This window comes from Eschrichtius robustus, chromosome 18 (assembly GCF_028021215.1).
Source record: "Eschrichtius robustus isolate mEscRob2 chromosome 18, mEscRob2.pri, whole genome shotgun sequence".
Taxonomy (NCBI): domain Eukaryota; kingdom Metazoa; phylum Chordata; class Mammalia; order Artiodactyla; family Eschrichtiidae; genus Eschrichtius; species Eschrichtius robustus.
Genome location: NC_090841.1, coordinates 26,863,432 through 26,878,627, shown reverse-complemented (window position 1 = coordinate 26,878,627; position 15,196 = coordinate 26,863,432). Strand labels below are relative to the sequence as shown.

Genomic DNA, 15,196 nt, shown 5'->3' with positions numbered 1-15,196 from the left:
ACCCCTGGGCAGAAGAGGCAATGGTGAGGGCGTTTCCAGCCGGGCCGAGCGAGGCCAGGTGACATTTAAGGGCTTTGAAGAAAAGCTGCACTTTTAGCAGAGGGACCCCAGACTGCACCTGCGTTTCTGCAGGCTCTTCACTTGCTTTTTATATCCTTGCCGGCTGTCTCTGGAATTGCTGAAAGGTGGGAAATCTGCACATTCCTTAGGCGTTTGGAAAGACAGCCAGGGCAGGGAAGAAAGTGGTGAGAACGAGGCTCTCCAGGAAGCAGGCCTTCAGCCAATCCTCATAATCTTGATTTCTGTAATACCATCGCTAATAATAATAGCTGTTAAACAGCCTCTGTACTACATGCTTTACTTATGCCCAATCGCATGTGATCCTCGCAAGAACCTCTGAGGAAGTAATGATTGCTTCTATTTTATGGAAGAAATCAAAGCTCTGACAGGTTAAGTAGCTGGTCCAAGGTCACACAGAAATAAGCCACAGAACGCACGTGAGCCCAAACCCTACGCTCTTAGTAACTGACCATGCTGTCTCCTCCACCTTACTCTTCTCACCTGTGTTATGGGGCTAGCCGTCATAAGGACCAAAACCGAACTCAGCCACAATGTGTGTCGACAGGCCTTGCCAACCATGAAGACTGGCAAATATACAACACCACTGCCCTTGAGCCCACTCTGCTCTCTTCTGTTAGGGACATGTAGGATTTAGATGTGAATGTGCTTCCAAAAGCCAAAAGGTGTTACCAACTGAAGTGTTAATATCATGAACATTTCAAGAGTTGGAGCGCTTGTCGGTTATATGACATGCAGGAGTCAGGGAAGCAGAGAAGCAGGAGGGCCTACCCTGGGATCCCCAGAAAACATTTGACTAGGTAAGGAGGCTAAACGGCCTCATAAGCAAAAGCAAGAGGGAGGAGACACTTGCAGAGATCCATCTGCTGCATTTAACAGACGGAGCAGAGACGGATGCGTCCCTAACCCAGCATCGCCCTTCCCTTCCGCCAATGGAAGCTTTTGCCATTGTTCTGCCCCCTGCACGGTTTGCATGGAAAAGCAGCACAGTGTGGACATCATTAAAAGTATCATGACCGGAGGCTGAAATGAGACACTGATTGTCCAATTAAGCAACAGATTTCATAAACAAATGCAATTCATTCTGCCTGCAGCCTGACATCACTGTCTGAGGACCACTGCTGAAAATAATGTGTCTGTCTGTGTTCTGCTTAAGCTTTTGGATGCCGGAGACCCCACTAAGTCACGGAGAAAGAGGTCTACAGATGGCTTGCTGCATCCAAGCAGCAGTGAATGAGCCCCCGCCCCAAGCATCAGCCCCCTCCCTGCCCCCAGAAAGCCTCTGAATGTCCCAGTTGCTGTTAAACCGCCATGGCTACAAAGCCACTGGTGCAGCCAACCGGAGCAATGGCCTCCCGAAAAATGACAGATTTAAAGGAAGAAATACCGCGCACTTGCTGGAGGCGAGTTATTTTAATACAATGCCGAGATGACAGCTCTCCACATTTAATCATCAGACTCCAGATTTTTTTGCCACGACATTAGAATCTCTCACAATTTGGGAGAAGGCTTCTTTTCCACCCATGCCTGACAGTTGCATGTTGGCAAGAAATGTCTGTAATCTTCTCCAATTATTTTTAATAAAATGTAAATGATTGTCTGCATAAGCCCTCTCTTTCCCAGCTGCTCCCGCCCACAGCCAAGGGTAGCAGTTGGCCATGCCTTCCGGGCAAGGCCTCCGTGGCTTTGTAGTTTTCCTCGCGGTACTAACTTGCCACGCAGAAGGCTTGCCTCTCTCTTTGTCACCTGCTACTATGACCATTTCTTTTTTAATGGTGTCTGTGATCAGCAGCTGTCAGAGAGATTGTGCATTTGATTATCTGCTCCTAAGTGGACTGAAGCAGCCGGATGCCTCCCAATCACAAGCTCAGCTTCATCTCAAGGTCTGGCAGCCATTAAAAGGGACATTTGCATAAGTCTCGAATTTGCTAATTCTTACAAGGTCCCCTAAGGTAGGTCTGTACCGTTCTCACACCCGTTTCTTCCTAACAGATGAGAAGCAGGAAGGGTGACACATTATATCTTAATTAAAGATACACAGCATGATAGGAGAACAGCCAGGACTCATACCCAGTGCAGAAGTGACTGTGCATTTCTTCTTTCCCAAAACTTTCAGTGGGTGTCTACCATCTGGAGGCCCTGAGGATGCAAAAATAAATAAGACACGGGTCCTTCTCTAGAGGAGTTAACAAGGTAATAGAGCAGACAGAAAGGTGAATAAATAACGTGAGCACATGTGAAAGGCAACACAATCCAGGTAAGCTCAAAGCACCATGGAAATGTTTCCATGACTTAGTGTGCCTGTGGGGTTGGGTGCGGACTCACGTAGACGACAGCTGAGCCACGCCCCGCAGGATGCTCAGGTAGGGAGGGGAGGAAGGCTTCTGCCTGCTGACAGATAGCACCACACAAGCTAAAGCAGGAGACATGAAATAGCGTGGAGTGTTTCAAAAGCAGGGCATCACAGGAATAAAGACGCAGACGTAGAGAATGGACTTGAGGGCACAGGGAGGGGGAAGGGTAAGCTGGGACGAAGTGAGAGAGTGGCGTGGACTTATAAATACTACCACATGTAAAATAGATAGCTAGTGGGAAGCAGCTGCATAGCACAGGGAGATCAGCTAAGTGCTTTGTGACCACCTAGAGGGGTGGGATAGGGAGGGTGGGAGGGAGACACAGGAGGGAAGAGATATGGGAACATATGTATATGTATAACTGATTCACTTTGTTATACAGCAGAAACTAACACACCATTGTAAAGCAATTATACTCCAATAAAGATGTTAAAGAAAACAAAAGCAGGGCATCTTTGGGGAGGAAAGAGTCCAGGCCCCTGAATGGAGGGAATATCCGGGAGCTCAGCTGGAAAGGAAGATGGCAGTCAGAAGATGGATGACTTTAGTGGTTTTCTAGTTACTGCTGATCTAACGCCTGTCCCAAAGGAGGCTGGAATAAGTTCTTGTATGTCAGCCACCCTTCTCCTCTGCCCCAAGAAAGGGCAACCCAACGCACGGGGTGAAGCTGTTACTGTCCTGTGTGATAAACCAACCAGGCTGCCTTCAAAGGGCGCAACAGCCCCTGAGACTAAGGAACCCACTTCTGGCACCTGAGTAAACAGGAGAGAACTCTGCTTTCCTTAGAGGAACCTGCAGACACTCAGCCCCTTCCTGGGCTCTGTTCAACAATTCCTCACCTGCCCATTAGCGCTTCGTTCACCTTCGTTCACAGCCTTCTCTTTAACTGGAGTGTGGGCCTTTCAGAGAGAACGGGGCTGTCCTTAGTACCCCGTCCTTATCTATCACCTGCAAGAGAAGCGCTGATACGCCTTCCGCAGAGGAGGGATGAATGGCTTCCAAGGAAGCAGTGCCCGGAGCCCCCAGAGCTGCCACCTCCCTCCCATTCTCATTTTCACCTCTTTCTGAGGTGCAAAAGCTGGGATTTGAGAAGCAGTGCTCTTGATAATAACAGAAGGCATTTTGCAGATCTGGGTTAGCTTCTGGATTGTATTCTGGGTAAATGATTAGTGCTTCTTTCCAGCAGCCTGGGCTCCAAAGCTCCACTCACGAGAGACAGGTGAGGGGTGTCTGAGTCCTACTAAGGATGTCCCCAGAGATTAGGGACATTCCCCGCTCTGTCCCCAGCCGTGTTTGACACTGGGCACCTCGCCCAGCACCCCCGGCAGTGCTAATGGGCAATTCACGTACGGGGCCCTCTCAGGATGCCGGGCAGATCCTTGCTTTGCAAATGCAAAATAATGTTCCCAACAAAGCACACGCCTGCTTCTGGGCGACGTACATGACCAGCTCTACAGTCTCTCGCACCTGTGCTGTCTTTGCAACTTCCCTTCCTTCCCTTTCAATGTGCTAAATTGAAGTATAATCGAAGCTGAAAGAACCCAACTCTTTTACATGCGCTCCACTTCAAAGGAAACATACAGTCTCGTGAGGTGACTGTATTTATTCTGCCACAGCTCAGTATAAGCACCACCATACCACCACACCGCAGGTTCCAAATGACAAATTTCGAGGGCTATTGAACACGCTGAACGTTTTCAGAGCAGATCCGTGGAAAGTTACTTAGCACAGCTGTCTCGGTAATTGTGATACATTACAGGAGCGTGTGGTACTCGGCGGCCTGGGCCTCGCACTCGCCTGGGGGGTGGGACAGCCTGGGCTTGGGATTCGGCACCACAATCTGTGAAACCAGCAGGGAGACGGCTGCCTGACGAGCATCGCGAGCCAGGGTTTGCAGCTTCATCTTATTTGGTTCAATGGATTTGTTTCCCCTATCAGGAGGTCACGAATAGAGAGCAGATAGAACCAGTGCTATGGTGATGCCTTTGAACCAGCCTGGCATGCCTATCAAGTGGGCTGCCCCCTGCTTACATCCACGTGTCTGGAGTGTTGAAGGCAGGGTATGTGCACCCTCCAGGGTCCTTCTTAGTCTGGAAGCAGCTAGAGTGTTTCCCCTCAACCACCTTCACGGCCCCTACCCCCATGCCTGCACCCTGCCACTTGGCTTCATGATCCGACTCAGCAGCCAGGATCCTAGGCATAAAAGGGATTTAACATTCCAACACACACAAGTTTTTTCCTTTAGTTCTTCATTCGACTATGCATGTGTGAATGCCCTTGTGCTCCCTAATTGACTCAGGGAAGGGCCTGGCATGGAATAACAATAACAATCAAAAGTGACCGTATAGCCCATGCTTACTAACTATGTGCCAGGCAGACACCAAGTGCATAACTTGTAATTGCCTTTTTACTCATAACTACCCTGTGATAAAGCTATGATTATTATCCCCATTTTGCAGGTAAGCAAACTGAGGTCAGGAGAAATTATTAAGTAGACATTAATGACTGCAAAACTGTGTGTTTTTATAACAATATAATGACAATGGTGGTAGTGGCCAGAGTTATTAACGGAAATTATCTTCTGGAGCAGAGGAAAGAAATCAGATTTCAGAATCAGATAGTCCTGGAAATCCCAACTCCAGTACTTCCTAGCTGTGAATTTTATACCATTTTCTAATGTATCTGGGCTGCAAAATAATTACATCTATGATTGATTTTTGTAAGCATTGCATATAAAAAAATATATGATGGCTTAGCACAGAGGAGGACCTCAAAAATACACACCTGTCCCTTTCTCTGTCCCTATCTCAGTCTCACATCTCATGAGCCACAGTCCTCCCCCCATCCACCAGGCGTATGTTCCAAGACCCCCAGTGGATGCCTGAAACCACCGGTAGCACTGAACTCTACATATATAAGGTTTTTCCTATACATACATACCTATGCTAAAATTTAATTTATAAATTAGGCACAGTAAAAGAATATCTGAATTGCCAGCATCAGTACTCCTGTGCTTTGGGGCCATTATTAAATAGAATAAGGGTGACTTGAACACAAGCCCCAGGATAACACAGACCGTCAGTCTGATAACCCAGATGGCTACTAAGTGACTAACAGGCAGGACAAAGAGATGGTTCACGTCCCAGGTGGGATGAAGTGGGATGGCAGGAGATTTCATCATGCTACTCAGAACAGCGACTTAAAACTTATAAATTGTTTATTTCTGGAATTTTCCACTTAATATTTTCAGTCTGCAGTTGCCTGTAAGTGAAACCACAGAAAGTGATACCCTGGATAAGGAGGAACTACTGTATTGCCTGCTGAATTGCTTGTGGTAACCCAGAGTCACTTTATGGTTATATCTCATTATTAAGATGTAAAAGTGAAAGTGGGGCAGGGTGGGGTATGGGCAAAATGCCTACACTCATCTCTACTCAGAAAGGGCGTAAAATAAGGGCATGAATCAACAAAATGCCTAGAATGATTATCCGTGCATAAAAAATATTTACAGGGGAAAGCCTTAATTAACCAGGACCCAACTGTGGAATCGGTTAGCTAGTATTTCTTCTCTCTTGACCTAAAGAATTATGAACCAAGAACAACAAAACAAACTTTCCAAAAATAGAACAGAACTAAAATGAATAGAACGGTCTTAAAATAGCTACTTCCTAAAGTAATGAGGTCCCTGTCACTGGACATAGTCAAGCAAAGACTGGACAACCAACTGTAAGAGATGTTGTAAAGGAGATTAATGCATAAGCCAAGTGTTTGATGAAGTCAGTGATTTTCAAACTTTTTAGCAGCAGAACATAAAAGAGATAAAAGTCGAGCCACTTGGGGTGAAGAGAGATGGGAAGCTCTGATCCCCCCATGAAGGTGCCGAGGAGTCCCTGTGAAGTCTTAGGACTCAGGAATTAAGCCAATAAGAAAAGCCAGCATTTGCACAATATCTTGCAGTTTACAAAGTCTTCCTGTGCATGCAGGTTATCTTTCAAGAGTATGTTACAGATGAAGTTCAGACTAATACACATTGTGCTTTATGGGAGTATACACTTGATAGCCCAAGTAAGGTGAGTGCGACGTGATTAATTTGTAAGCAGAGAGATATCTTGCGGGGTGGGGAGGGGTGCGGAGCATTTTCATTGCAAACCCAAAACAGGGGGAAGTAGGCTCCTAAAAAGAAAGAAGAATCTGGAGCCCAGTGACAGCTTGGCACTCAGCTTCCATATAGGCGAATGTTCCAGGCCCTGGGCACTACCAGAGAAGCGTGGAAGGTGCAAAGCCCTAAGGTGAGAAAAAGCACAGACAGGGGCTTCCCTGGTGGCGCAGTGGTTAAGAATCCGCCTGCCAGTGCAGGGAACACGGGTTCGATCTCTGGTCTGGGAAGATCCCACATGCTGTGGAGCAACTAAGCCCGTGCGCCACAACTACTGAGCCTGCGCTCTAGAGCCCACGAGCCACAACTACTGAGCCCACATGCCACAACTACTGAAGCCCACGTGTTCTAGGGCCCGTGCTCCACAACAAGAGAAGCCACTGCAATGAGAAGCCCGTGCACAGCAACGAAGAGTAGCCCCCACTCACCGCAACTAGAGAAAGCCTGTGTGCAGCAATGAAGACCCAACGCAGCCAAAAAATAATTTTAAATAATAATAATAATAATAAGCACAGACAGAGGCTCTAAAGATTCCAGGATCCAAGTGGGTAGGGAGATTGAAATCATTAAAACTAAGGATAGGGGAGGAGAGAAGATGGCGGAAAAGTAAGACGCGGAGATCACCTTCCTTCCCACAGATACAGTAGAAATACATCTACACGTGGAACTGCTCCTACAGAACACCCACTGAACGCTGGCAGAAAACGTCCGACCTCCAAAAAGGCAAGAAACTCCCCCCGTACTTGGGTAGGGCAAAAGAAAAAAGAAATAACAGAGACAAAAGAATAGGGACGGCACCTGCACCAGTGGGAGGGAGCTGTGAAGGAGGAAAGATTTCCACACACTAGGAAGCCCCTTCGCGGGCAGAGACTGCGGGTGGCAGAGGGGGGAAGCTTCGGAGCCACGGAGGAGAGCGCAGCCACAGGGGTGCGGAGGGCAAAGCGGAGAGGTTCCCGCACGGAGGAGCGGTGCCGACCAGCACTCTCCAGCCCGAGAGGCTTCTCTGCTCCCCCGCCGGGGCGGGCGGGGCTGGGAGCTGAGGCTCGGGCTTCGGTCGGATCGCAGGGAGAGGACTGGGGCTGGCGGCGTGAACACAGCCTGAAGGGGTTAGTGCACCACAGCTAGCCGGGAGGGAGCCCGGGAAAAAGTCTGCAGCTGCCGAAGAGGCAAGAGACTTTTTCTTCCCTCTTTGTTTCCTGGTGCGCGAGGAGAGGGGATTCAGAGCGCCGCCTAAACGAACTTCAGAGACTGGCGTGAGCCGCAGCTAACAGCGTGGATCCCACAGCAACAGGGGCACAGAGGAAAAAGCGGAGAGACTCCCGCACAGAGGCTCGGCGCCGAGCAGCGCTCACCAGCCGGAGAGGCTTGTCTTCTCCCCCGCCGGGGCAGGCGGGGCTGGGAGCTGAGGCTCAGCTTCGGTCGGATCGCAGGGAGAGGACTGGGGTTGGCGGCGTGAACACAGCCTGAAGGGGTTAGCGCACCACAGCTGGCTGGGAGGGAGACCGGGAAAAAGACTGCAGCTGCCGAAGAGGCAAGAGACTTTTTCTTGCCTCTTTGTTTAGCTGCGCGCAAGGAGAGGGGATTCAGAGCTCCGCCTAAACGAACTCCAGAGAAGGGCGCGAGCCGCGGCGATCAGCGCGGACCCCAGAGACGGGCGTGAGACGCTGGGGCTGCTGCTGCCGCCTCCAAAAAGCCTGTGTGTGAGCACAGGTCACTCTCCACACCGCCCCTCCCGGGAGCCGGTGCAGCCCGCCACTGCCAGGGTCCCATGATCCAGGGACAAATTCCCCGGGAGAACGCACTGCGCGCCTCAGGCTGGTGCAACGTCACGCCGGCCTCTGACGCCGCAGGCTCGCCCCGCCTCCTCTGTACCCCTCCCTCCCCGCGGCCTGAGTGAGCCAGCGCCCCCGAAGCAGCGGCTCCTTTAACCCCGTTCTGTCTGGGCGGGGAATAGACGCCCTCAGGCGACCTACACGCAGAGGCGGGTCCAAATCCAAAGCTGAACCCCAGGAGCTGTGCGAACAGGGAAGGGAAGGGGAAATCTCTCCCAGCAGCCTCAGAAGCAGCGGATTAAAACTCCTAAACAACTTGATGTGCCTGCATCGGTTGAATACCTGAATAGACAACGAATCATCCCAAATTCAGGAGGTGGACTTTGGGAGCAGGATATATTAATTTTCCCCCTTTTCCTTTTTTTTTTTTGTGAGTGTATATGTATATGCTTCTGGGTGAGATTTTGTCTGTATAGCTTTGCTTTACAATAGCTTTATTTTACTTCACTATATTATAGCCTCTTTCTTTCTTTCTTTCTATTTTTTCTCCCTTTTACTCTGAGCCGTGTGGACGAAAGGCTCCTGGTGCTCCAGCCAGGCATCAGGGCCGTGCCTCTGAGGTGGGAGAGCCAACTTCAGGACACTGGTCCACAAGAGACCTCCCTGCTCCACGTAATACCAAACGGCAAAAATCTCTCAGAGATCTCCATCTCAACATCAAGACCCAGCATCACTCAATGACCAGCAAGCTACAGTGCTGAACACCCTATGCCAAACAACTAGCAAGACAGGAACACAGCCCCATCCATTAGCAGAGAGGCTGCCTAAAATCATAATAAGGCCACAGACACCCCAAAATACACCACCAGACGTGGATGTGCCCACCAGAAAGACAAGATCCAGCCTCATCCACCGGAGCTCAGGCACTAGTTCCCTACACAACCCACTGAACCAACCTTAGCCACTGGGGACAGATACCAAAAACAACGGGAACTACAAACCTGCAGTCTGTGAAAACGAGACCCCAAACACAGTAAGATAAGCAAAATGAGACGACAGAAAAACACACAGCAGATGAAGGGGCAGGGTCAAAGCACACTAGACTTAACAAATGAAGAGGAAATAGGTAGTCTACCTGAAAAAGAATTCAGAATAATGATAGTAAGGATGATCCAAAATCTTGGAAATAGAATAGACAAAATGCAAGAAACATTTAACAAGGACATAGAAGAACTAAAGAGGAACCAAGCAATGATGAAAAACACAATAAATGAAATTAAAAATACTCTAGATGGGATCAATAGCAGAATAACTGAGGCAGAAGAAAGGATAAGTGACCTGGAAGATAAAATGGTGGAAATAACTACTACAGAGCACGATAAAGAAAAAAGAATGAAAAGAACTGAGGACAGTCTCAGAGACCTCTGGGACAACATTAAATGCACCAACATTCGAATTATAGGGGTCCCAGAAGAAGAAGAGAAAAAGAAAGGGACTGAGAAAATATTTGAAGAGATTATAGTTGAAAACTTCCCTAATATGGGAAAGGAAATAGTTAATCAAGTCCTGGAAGCACAGAGAGTCCCATACAGGATAAACCCAACGAGAAACACGCCAAGACACATATTAATCAAACTGTCAAAAATTAAATATAAGGAAAGCATATTAAAGGCAGCAAGGGAAAAAAAACAAATAACACACATGGGAATCCCCATAAGGTTAACATCTGATCTTTCAGCAGAAACTCTGCAAGCCAGAAGGGAGTGGCAGGATATACTTAAAGTGATGAAGGAGAAAAACCTACAACCAAGATTACTCTACCCAGCAAGGATCTCATTCAGATTCGATGGAGAAATTAAAACCTTTACAGACAAGCAAAAGCTGAGAGAGTTCAGCACCACCAAACCAGCTTTACAACAAATGCTAAAGGAACTTCTCTAGGCAAGAAACACAAGAGAAGGAAAACACCTACAATAACAAACCCAAAACATTTAAGAAAATGGGAATAGGAACATACATATCGATAATTACCTTGAATGTAAATGGATTAAATGCTCCCACCAAAAGACACAGGCTGGCTGAATGGATACAAAAACAAGACACATATATATGCTGTCTACAAGAGACCCACGTCAGACCTAGAGACACATACAGACTGAAAGTGAGGGGATGGAAAAAGATATTCCATGCAAATGGAAATCAAAAGAAAGCTGGAGTAGCAATTCTCATATCAGACAAAATAGACTTTAAAATAAAGACTATTACAAGAGACAAAGAAGGACACTATATAATGATCAAGGGATCGATCCAAGAGGAAGCTATAACAATTGTAAATATTTATGCACCCAACATAGGAGCACCTCAATACATAAGGCAAATACTAAGAGCCATAAAAGGGGAAATCGACAGCAACACAATCATAGTAGGGGACTTTAACACCCCACTTTCACCAATGGACAGATCATCCAAAATGAAAATAAATAAGGAAACACAAGCTTTAAATGATACATTAAACAAGATGGACTTAATTGATATTTATAGGACATTCCACCCAAAAACAACAGAATACACATTTTTCTCAAGTGCTCATGGAACATTCTCCAGGATAGATCATATCTTGGGTCACAAATCAAGCCTTGGTAAATTTAAGAAAATTGAAATCGTATCAAGTATCTTTTCCGACCACAACGCTATGAGACTAGATATCAATTACAGGAAAAGATCTGTAAAAAATACAAACACATGGAGGCTACACAATACATTACTTAATAACGAAGTGATTACTGAAGAAATCAAAGGGGAAATCAAAAAATACCTAGAAACAAATGACAATGGAGATACGACGACCCAAAACCTATGGGACGCAGCAAAAGCAGTGCTAAGAGGGAAGTTTATAGCAATACAAGCCTACCTCAAGAAACAGGAAACATCTCGAATAAACAACCTAACCTTGCACCTGAAGCAATTAGAGAAAGAAGAACAAAAAATCCCCAAAGCCAGCAGAAGGAAAGAAATTATAAAGATCAGGTCAGAAATAAATGAAAAAGAAATGAAGGAAACAATAGCAAAAATCAATGAAACTAAAAGCTGGTTCTTTGAGAAGATAAACAAAATTGATAAACCATTAGCCAGACTCATCAAGAGAAAAAGGGAGAAGACTCAGATCAATAGAATTAGAAATGAAAAAGGAGAAGTAACCACTGACACTGCAGAAATACAAAAGATCATGAGAGATTACTACAAGCAACTCTATGCCAATAAAATGGACAACCTGGAAGAAATGGACAGATTCTTAGAAATGCACAAACTGCCGAGACTGAACCAGGAAGAAATAGAAAATATGAACAGACCAATCACAAGCACTGAAATTGAAACTGTGATTAAAAACCTTCCAACAAACAAAAGCCCAGGACCAGATGGCTTCACAGGTGAATTCTATCAAACATTTAGAGACGAGCTAACACCTATCCTTCTCAAACTCTTCCAAAATATTGCAGAGGGAGGAACACTCCCAAACTCATTCTACGAGGCCACCATCACCCTGATACCAAAACCAGACAAAGATGTCACAAAGAAAGAAAACTACAGGCCAATATCACTGATGAACATAGATGCAAAAATCCTCAACAAAATACTAGCAAACAGAATCCAACAGCACATTAAAAGGATCATACACCATGATCAAGTGGGGTTTATCCCAGGAATGCAAGGATTCTTCAATATACGCAAATCAATCAATGTGATACACCATATTAACAAATTGAAGGAGAAAAACCATATGATCATCTCAATAGATGCAGAGAAAGCTTTCGACAAAATTCAACACCCATTTATGATAAAAGCCCTGCAGAAAGTAGGCATAGAGGGAACTTTCCTCAACATAATAAAGGCCATATATGACAAACCCACAGCCAACATTGTCCTCAATGGTGAAAAACTGAAACCATTTCCACTAAGATCAGGAACAAGACAAGGTTGCCCACTCTCACCACTATTATTCAACATAGTTTTGGAAGTGTTAGCCACAGCAATCAGAGAAGACAAAGAAATAAAAGGAATCCAAATCGGAAAAGAAGAAGTAAAGCTGTCACTATTTGCAGATGACATGATACTATACATAGAGAATCCTAAAGATGCTACCAGAAAACTCCTAGAGCTAATCAATGAATTTGGTAAAGTAGCAGGATACAAAATAAATGCACAGAAATCTCTTGCATTTCTATACACTAATGACGAAAAATCTGAAAGTGAAATTAAGAAAACACTCCCATTTACCATTGCAACAAAAAGAATAAAATATCTAGGAATAAACCTGCCTAAGGAGACAAAAGACCTGTATGCAGAAAATTATAAGACACTGATGAAAGAAATTAAAGATGATACAAATAGATGGAGAGATATACCATGTTCCTGGATTGGAAGAATCAACATTGTGAAAATGACTCTACTACCCAAAGCAATCTACAGATTCAATGCAATCCCTATCAAACTACCACTGGCATTTTTCACAGAACTAGAACAAAAAATTTCACAATTTGTATGGAAACACAAAAGACCCCGAATAGCCAAAGCAATCTTGAGAACGAAAAATGGAGCTGGGGGAATCAGGCTCCCTGACTTCAGACTATATTACAAAGCTTCAGTAATCAAGACAGTTTGGTACTGGCACAAAAACAGAAATATAGATCAATGGAACAGGATAGAAAGCCCAGAGATAAACCCACACACATATGGTCACCTTATCTTTGATAAAGGAGGCAAGCATATACAGTGGAGAAAAGACAGCCTCTTCAATAAGTGGTGCTGGGAAAATTGGACAGGTACATGTAAAAGTATGAAATTAGAACACTCCCTGACACCATGCACAAAAATAAACTCAAAATGGATTAAAGACCTAAGTGTAAGGGCAGACACTATCAAACTCTTAGAGGAAAACATAGGCAGAACACTCTATGACATACATCACAGCAAGATTCTTTTTGACCCAGCTCCCAGAGAAATGGAAATAAGAACACAAATAAACAAATGGGACCTAATGAAACCTAAAAGCTTTTGCACAGCAAAGAAAACCATAAACAAGACCAAAAGACAACCATCAGAATGGGAGAAAATATTTGCAAATGAAGCAACTGACAAAGGATTAATCTCCAAGATTTACAAGCAGCTCATGCAGCTCAATAACAAAAAAACCAACAACCCAATCCAAAAATGGGCAGAAGACCTAAATAGACATTTCTCCAAAGAAGATATACAGATGGCCTACAGACACATGAAAAAATGCTCAACATCATTAATCATTAGAGAAATGCAAATCAAAACTACAATGAGATATCATCTCACACCAGTCAGAATGGCCATCATCAAAAAATCTAGAAACAATAAATGCTGGAGAGGGTGTGGAGGAAAGGGAACACTCTTGCACTGTTGGTGGGAATGTAAATTGATACAGCCACTATGGAGAACAGTATGGAGGTTCCTTAAAAAACTACAAATAGAACTACCATACGACCCAGCAATCCCAATACTGGGCATATACCCTGAGAAAACCATAGGTCAAAAAGAGTCATGTACCAAAATGTTCATCGCAGCTCTATTTACAATAGCCAGGACATGGAAGCAACCTAAATGTCCATCGACAGATGAATGGATAAAGAAGATGTGGCACATATATACAATGGAATATTACTCAGCCATAAAAAGAAATGAAATGGAGGTATTTGTAATGCGGTGGATGGAGTTAGAGTCTGTCATACAGAGTGAAGTAAGTCAGAAAGAGAAAAACAAATACAGTATGCTAACACATATATACGGAATCAGAGGGGAAAAAAAAAAAAAAAAAAAAGGCCATGAAGAACCTAGTGGCAAGACGGGAATAAAGACACAGACCTACTAGAGAATGGATTGAGGATATGGGGAGGGGGTGGGGTGAGATGTGACAGGGTAAGAGAGTGTCATGGACATATATACACTACCAAATGTAAAATAGATAACTAGTGGGAAGCAGCCGCATAGCACAGGGAGATCAGCTCGGTGCTTTGTGACCATCTAGAGGGGTGGGATGGGGAGGGTGGGAGGGAGGGAGATGCAAGAGGGAAGAGAAATGGGAACATATTGTATATGTATAACTGATTCACTTTGTTGTAAAGCAGAAGCTAACACACCATTGTAAGGCAATTATACTTCAATAAAGATGTAAAAAAATAAATAAATAAATAAAATAAAAGCTCATTCTCCTTGAAAAAAAAAAAAAAAACTAAGGATAACATCTAGATTTTTGGCTTCAGTAACTAAGGAGTTGGTCGTTACATTATTGACATGGGAACAACTAACACTATCAGTGGAGGGGGCGCTAAGAATTCTATTTTTTTCTTTTGACACTGAAGTGTTTTATTTAGATTGTTAAAACTAGAAATATAAGATGAAGAATTCTATTTTGGAAATATGATAGATCAGATATCTATTAGGTACTCAAAAGTATAAATGATATAAGATTCTTTCTCTTTCAACCTACTTAGAGGCCATCTTCCAAAGGATGGCCTCCAAGAGTCTTCATTTGGGGATGCGGGATAAAACTAAGGATCCACATGCAAAGTGACCCTGAAATATACTCTGGCCCCATAGCCAAGCTCTTCCTATAGACATGGGTACTAACAGGGGATGGACTGGAGGCTTAGTTGAGGACTTGAGGTTGCTGAGTCCTCTTGCAGCTGTTTGATTCATCAGAGCTTCAGTTTCAGGGGGATCATGCCAATCCCAGGGCTGCTAAACATCAGGCAGCCCCCTGCTGCAGCCGTGAGGTAAAGTTGGTAGCATGCTCAAATACCAGCCGCAGCTTT

General features: G+C 44.9%; 1 protein-coding gene across 1 annotated transcript in view; it reads right to left on the bottom strand.

The window, feature by feature from the left end:
- Window positions 1-205: 205 nt before the first annotated feature.
- The window catches only part of LOC137751845 (protocadherin-8-like), a 47,246-nt gene continuing 32,255 nt past the window's right edge, over window positions 206-15,196 (bottom strand). Inside the window, exons 5-8 of the mRNA XM_068526516.1 lie at window positions 4,464-4,625; window positions 4,190-4,363; window positions 2,404-2,466; window positions 206-302 (exon numbers count right to left, since the gene is read on the bottom strand). Coding sequence (XP_068382617.1) covers window positions 206-302; window positions 2,404-2,466; window positions 4,190-4,363; window positions 4,464-4,625 — 496 coding nt within the window. The remainder of the gene's footprint in view (window positions 303-2,403; window positions 2,467-4,189; window positions 4,364-4,463; window positions 4,626-15,196) is intronic.